The 7,461-nt window shown below is 39.5% G+C and overlaps 1 protein-coding gene across 1 annotated transcript; it reads right to left on the bottom strand.

The window, feature by feature from the left end:
• Positions 1-244: 244 nt before the first annotated feature.
• Positions 245-1,021, bottom strand: LOC135440260 (ubiquitin-conjugating enzyme E2 D2-like). The gene has a single exon (XM_064699329.1). The coding sequence runs from the start codon at positions 1,019-1,021 to the stop codon at positions 245-247; it is 777 nt and encodes a 258-aa protein (XP_064555399.1).
• Positions 1,022-7,461: the final 6,440 nt, after the last annotated feature.

The raw sequence follows: 7,461 nt of genomic DNA, 5'->3' as shown, positions 1-7,461 counted from the left end.
ATAGATATTTATTATTTTATTTTATTTCTAATTTTAGAACATAGTCTAATCCCCACTTGATGCTCTGGCAATGCCGTCGACATCGCAGCCCGTATTGTGGTTCAACGAGCTGGATATATTGTCATGGTTGCCTTGCAGTCCAGGTGCTGCTCAACTGGATTTAAGAGAGAGGATACAAGACGCACTCTGCGAGCTGGGTTTTTAAACTATATATATTATAAATAAATTCATGGGAATTTTATAATTAAGCGTTTGTTGTTATTTCATTAGTTTCCAGCTCCCCGTCGTCTGTTTCCAGCTGTGACTCGGCAGCGTCAGCTTGCTCTGGCTCTGTATCATCTGAATCAACTTCCTCGTCCTCCTCCTCGTCATCCTCCTCCTCCTCCTCCTCCTCCTCGTCGTCATCGTTATCTTCGTCTTCATCATCCGCTGCCTCGTCATTGTCATCGTCTTCTTGCTCGTCATCACCATCCCCGTCTCCGTCCCCGTCCCCGTCCCTGTCCTCGTCATCATCATCCTGCTCCTCAATCATCACCGGCTGGCACTGCAGCTGCAGCGGAGGCAGCGTCACGCTTGGAGCAATGGCATAGCGGAGCGTCCAGTCAATCGCATTGTTGTTGTACTCCTGACGATTGTCGCGATAGAGTGCGGCCATCAGCTCGTCGCACGGATCATCTGCATTGGGCTCGCGCATCAGGGCGCAGACAGCATGCAGGATTGTGGACACATTAATCAGGGCGGTCCACTTGGTGCTCAACAGATCCCAGCAGATGTAACCATCGAAGTCGATATTGCAGTGATAGATTTTGGTCAGGAAGTTCACGCGTGGCGCCATAAACGGATAGTTTCTGTTGAACTTCAGCCGCAGCGAGAATACGCCCAGATAATAGGGCGTGTCCCTCACGCCCAAAATGGTCGCCTCCCATAGCATCAGATCCCCGGTCACGGGCCAGGCACAACAATTGCTCGGCTGCAGCTTATACAGTTCATTCAGTTCCTTTCGCAAGCGTCTTTCGGCCATGTTTGGAAACATAAACTTGAACAAAAAAAAAAAAAAAAACAAAAAAACAACAAACTAACAACAACACTAACAAAACAAAACACTTCTTAGATCGCCAAAAAAAAAAAAAAAAAACAAAAAAATAAATAAATAAACAAACAAAAAAAAAACAACAACAATTAGAACTAGCGTCTATCAGTCTCTGAGCCAAACGGTTGACTATGCCAAGCTTCTGCAATTGCCGCCTGTTAGCCGGTTGCCAGTCGCACGTTCTGTTTGCAGTTCGACTCCGATTGGTTCCCGGAAACTCAGTTTTTCTCTCAGCTTTGGTTTTTCGTCTAACTTGTTTCACACAAACAATCGCCAGAGGTAAGTTTAACAATATTTGGGTTTGTGAATCAAGCAGCTGCGCACGAAAAGTCGGGACAGCTATTGCACAATCACAATCACAATCACGATGACAGATGTGTCAAGGTTTTAAGCTTCGATCTGATTTACATTATGAACTGTGCAGATAACAAAAATTTATCGAAATTGTATCAATGTATTTATCGATGCTCGGTTTTTTGTTTGTGCCGTTTTTTATTTGCGTTTCAGTACGTAAACAATATATGTATATATATCACATATATGTATATATCATACATATATCTGAAAATAAAAAATATATTTGCCAACGATTCGGTTCGCAGTGCGCAATAAATTGAAGTTCCGGAACCAGGCAAATAATAACAAAGCTCACAGCGCTTACTCGTTGCCATTCCGATAGATTACTTTGCATGCCGACTTATCGATACACGAAAAGATATCGATAACGGCAGCAGCCATCAATCAGCTTGCAACTCGAATTCTGTGGCCAGTTGCTCGTTGGAGCTGCGCTTGCACAAATTGGATTTCGTAGAACTGGGCTTCGTAGTGCGGCGGCATGGGCAATCGTTTGGGCCATCAGGGCTGTGTGCGAATCAGGGAGGAGGATCTGGAGGCTGGCAGGGCCATAAATCATCCGCCCGCCTTCAATCGCTCCCAGCCGGCCGAGTGGTTCGCCGACATCGAGGAGCATTTCGAGCAGTTTCACATCTACAGCGACGCGGCCAAGTGTGAGCTGCTGTTCGACGAACTGGACCGGGACATACTCCAGCTGATCCACAACCTTGAGCTATATAGCAGCGACCTGGCAGCGGGTGGCCAGCGCTACGAGAGCATGAAGGGCATCATATTACACAGTCTCTTCGTCAACGGACTGTAGGCGGAGCTTTCCCCTTAATCCTAAACACACAGCTGCTCTTAAATTTGTTGTGCAAAGGGCGTTTGTTTGTTGTTGTTTTTTTCGTTATTCTTTTTTGTTTTTCAATTTATTTGTTTTATTTTTATTCCGTTTCTCTCTGTCTCTCGCCGTGTTTTTCGCACTCTCTCAGAGCATTTTCTCTCGCGTTATCTTGTTGAAAATTTAAAAATACACAATGAAATATTTAGAGAAATGCGAGGGCGCGTGCCTATAAAAGCAACAATGCCTTTCTTTCAACTATATGCGACTCTCAAATGCTCTACTTGTTAAAAGAATTTGGATAAGTTTTTGTATGAATTACAGACGCTTATATATTAATACTTAGTTATATAAATTGTGTTCATGTGAAAAATATATGTTCCTTTACTATACTGTAGATACTTTATCTTAATTTTGGTTGTTAAAACTTTTGTAAAGTTTCTTTTGTGTGTGCTTAATAAATTTACAAAATATTTAAAGTTCCTTAACACAAATTGTTTTATTAGGGGAATAGGGCAAAAAAAAGAAGGGAAAGATTACAAAAGATTTGTATATATATATTTGTGTATGTGTGGAAGTATCGTATAAGTCGTCCAAATAGCCAAAAGAATTTATTAGATTTATTATGATATATATAAAATATAATAAAGGAATGTTATAATATTAAAAATCGCATGTTGAACTAAACACGAAGCTGAACGACCTTAAAAACTAGATGAAAGTGTATACTTTCTCTATCTTCCTCTCTCTCTCTCCCTGTCTCTCTCTCTGACTCTCGCTCGCTCTTTCGCTCTCCTGTCTGTCCGATCGAGTAATGTAAGATATTGATTTTTGAATGCTTTGCTCAGTTCAATTTCTATATACTCGCATAGGCGTGCATATAATAACAGATTAATGTAAAGAGCACATAATACTTTGCCCATAACTCTACACATTATGCATATTTAACGATCGACAAACGCGCTCTTTGTGCGTTTTGCACTCACAGAAGAGCTAAAGATAGCGGCAGAGAGAGAGAGAGAGAGAAAGAGAAAGAGCGAGAATACTGGCAGATAGACACACACACACACACACACACACTGCCTGGGTGTATATATATATATATATATATATCACATTCAGATACGGATTCAGTGCGCTCGCCGTAGTCGAACGGCGGACTTTTTTTTTGTTCTGTGCCGTGCCGAGATCAACGCAGCAGCCAAACAGAGCGGAAGATTTCCTTTTGCCTTGCACTTTCCGAGATATTTTCCATAATATAATTTTCGCTCGCATTCATATTTCATTCAAATTGTATTCTTTATTTGTTCGTTCGTTCGTTCGTTCGTTCGTGCGCTCGTTTCACGTTTGTTTGGCCGAACGGTTAAAACTCGATGGGAAATGGAAAATGGAAAATGGCAAATGCCAAATAGAAGTCTCAACTAGCCAAACAACAAACAAATGACAAATCACAAATCGCCGATTGCAAATACAAAGTGACCAACGCGGTACAACGCTGCGTATGCGTGTTGCACATTTAAGTGAAAAAAAGCGGGTTTTTTTTTGCGCGTGTTTGTGTGCCTTTTTTTTATATTTATTTTTTTTATACATTTTTTTTGTGTGCTCCGGTTTTCCACAAGGCAAGCAAAAAGTAAGCAAAAAATAATAAATAACAATCAAAAACAAGTGAAAGTACGAGCGCTTTTATAAAGCGAAGCCTAACCAAAAGCTGCTGGGCACATTGCGAGGCTCTGATGACGTCACACACACACACACACACACACACACACACACACACACACACACACACACACATATATATGTATATTTATCTGTGCAGTTATAGCTATAGCTATAGGTATAGCTATATAGATACATATTTAAATGACTGCCAGAGCCGCCACAACGGCCACACAATCATCCAGTCAATTTGCGCTGTGTTTTGCGGGGCATTAAAACAAAAGCATTTCACTACGAAATATTTATTGTTGTGTCTATGTTTGTGTGTGTGTGTGCGTGCGTTTTTTGTACCAATGCGGAATGTGTTTATAGTAGCCGCCGCTGTTGCCATCGAAGTTGCCGCCACGCCAACCCAAAGCAAAGCAATCCAATCCAATTCAATCCAATCCCACCCGTCCATGCGAGCACCCATCCATTGCCCGCCCCCATCGCCCCCATCGCCCACATCGCATCGAGAGCTGTTTACCACAAATGAATCGATTCGTATCTGAAGTTGACACATGCTCTAGAGTGGCGCTGGGATATATGTATATCTGGTTTCAGTTTTGGTTAACGTTGGGTTTTATATTTGTATCAAATCGCCCGACTAGTTTTTATGATTAGTTTCTTGTTTTTTTATACCCTGAACCCATTGAAAATGGGTAAAAAGGGGGTATAATGTATTTGTGCAAATGTATGTAACAGGCAGAAGGAAGCATCTCCGACCCCATAAAGTATATATATTCTTGATCAGCATCAACAGCCGAGTCGATATAGCCATGTCCGTCTGTCTGTCCGTCCGTCCGTCCGTCCGTCCGTCTGTCCATATGTATGAACGCAAGGATCTCAAAACCTATAAGAGCTAGAGACTTGAAATTTTAGCTGAAGGTCCTCCTAGTACCCGCGTAGATCAAGTTTGTTTCCAATGTTCAATAGCTTGCCCCTGTTTCCAAGTAATCGATAAAAATCGATATCGAAATCCTGTTTTTTGAGCAATTTTGGTAAATAATAAGTGCTAAAATCACCAAACTTGACATGTAGCTTCTAGAATAGCATATATATATCAAGTATCTTTCATTTTATACCTATCGCCTGTTGGAAGAAGAGTTTTTAGGGTATCCCCTAGTCGGGAGCTTCCGGCTGATAAGAAATTTTTGATTCACTTTTGCGAGATACTCAAAGCATTTATTTTTTGCATAATATTCGAAAGATCTGTTCTGTCAAGTGTTAACTAACTCATATATTTACAAGTAATGCAATTTTAAATAATATAGCAAGCACTTAACTTTCGGTTAACGAACATTTCCTTCAATATTCCTCATATTTTTGCAACTAGAAGGAACTAGTTCGATAGAAATAGTCGAGGAGATCAGCAATATAAATATATAGCCTAGTTTCGAATCGATAATATATCAATGAGATCCATAGCAAATATGTCATTATTACTTCAAAGCTAAAAGCAACTATCATTTATATCTTTTTGTAATCTACAGCATTTATTCAATCGTGAATCTTTCCAGTTAGACTTGATGAACTTATTGAGGGTTGAGGGGTTAATATACCCTTCAACAGAAGCAAATGATAATATTCAACTTTTAATAAAATAAACCAATCTAAAAGTATTCATCCCAAGCGCTTGGAGCTCTTGTTGTTTGAGCTGAAAAGATTTAATCAAGTTTGGCAAGCTGTCCATTATATCTTATAGACCTGTAAGACCTGTAGATATTATCTATATACATTTAACTACAATAAATCGTCGGAATACATTGGAATACATTGTCAGTATAAGATTTTGAAAAGGTAAATGTTTTTTTTTATTAATTACTCATAGACTTGATTGATTAGTCGTATAGAAGCAGACCCCAAAGTTTTTCAAAGAGCTGTTGCATCTATTAACCTCTTCTAGAGGTTAGGCCTGAGCTATGCAGCAATAGATACAAAGAACTCTCTCCAAATAGGTAACCATTATATTCGGTTTCTTGTAAATGCATGCAACAGGCAGAAGGAAGCATATCCAACCTTCTTGATCAGGATGATAGCTGTGTCGATCTAGCCATGTTCTCCATCTCGAAAACAACAAAGAAGCTTGAGACTCGAAATATTCTAGTATACCATAGACAGAATGAGGTAATAATATTCGTTTGATAACTGAACTGCAGCCAATTTCATAATATCAAGAAAGTTAAATTTTGAGACAATTCCCAACTTCACAACAAATTTGAAGAGCTCATTTTGAAATCTGGCGCTTTGGCGCCCAGCAAATTTGATAATGATCGGACTGTAAGCACCGATGTAAATCAAAGATAAAGAGGCACAGTCGCTGCATTCGGGGCGTGCTAGGATATTGAGGGTATCTCCTAGTCCAGGCACTCTGACGAGTTTTGGGCATTATGGGAATACCGAACCGCAACGTAACGAAAGTTAAAAAAAAAACATATCAAAGTTTGTTTTGGCACTTTTCATTTTTTAATCATATCCGGCAATCAATTGGCACGCAATCTCACAGAAATCGCCACTTAATTCTATTTATAATAACATTGACAAAGACAACAACAATTTCAAATGAATCGAAAACTTATTTTTGGTTGGCACCTACAAAAATCACATAATAAAAAAATAAAATAATAATTATAATAATAATAAAATCATATTTTTAAACGCAACGATGTTGACGACTCATGAGCCCGCAACACGCTGGTGGATTCCCTACACAAATACAGCCACAACATTAACAAGTGTGTGGCAGTGTGTGGGTGTGTGTGAGTGTGTGTGGGGGTGTGTGAGTGTGTGCCCTTCAAGCCCAAAGCGTGCAAATACATATTGTAAAAATATATTGTATACAGATGAGCATTCGAGCAAAATAAAATGCCGTCAAATATCGCATCTCGAATTGGTTTTTTTTGTTTTTGTTTTTGTTTTTGTTTTTTTGGTGCAATTTCTCAAATGAGCTTCCACAGAAATTGGACAGCCCACAGCATTTAATCAGAAACGAGAACATAAACAATGAGCAGCATTTGATACATGTACTCAAAAAGCACATGAGTCAATTGTTTATTGATGGTCTGTGCTTGGAACCAAAATGATCCACCCCCCCCCCCCTTCCTCCACCCCATTCCCCTGGCACCCAAACAGTTAAGAGTAACCGAGCATAATATATATATATATATGTATACATACATAGGATATATCTATCAGTAGATGCCATAGATCAATCACACTTATCATCAGTTTATCAATTAATTATCTCTCTTTTTCTATAAATTTTCTGATTTTCACAGTTTTTGTCTGTGCGTCTGGAATTTGTTCTTAATGCGTGACAACGTGCCCTTACTATTTGAATGTTTTGTCTAAAGGCCATGTCCAAAGACACATTGTATATACATGTACATAGTACATATACATAAATACACAATTATATGTGTGTGTACACACTTATACGATTGACTACTTCCTGCGTGGATCGTGTGCTTGGCACGATCCATGTGCACCATGAAATAGC

Source organism: Drosophila montana, unplaced genomic scaffold, assembly GCF_035044405.1.
Source record: "Drosophila montana isolate Dmon_TW-CO22-7 unplaced genomic scaffold, ASM3504440v1 contig_920_1, whole genome shotgun sequence".
Taxonomy (NCBI): Eukaryota; Metazoa; Arthropoda; class Insecta; order Diptera; family Drosophilidae; genus Drosophila; species Drosophila montana.
This window is presented reverse-complemented; position numbering and strand designations above follow the sequence as displayed.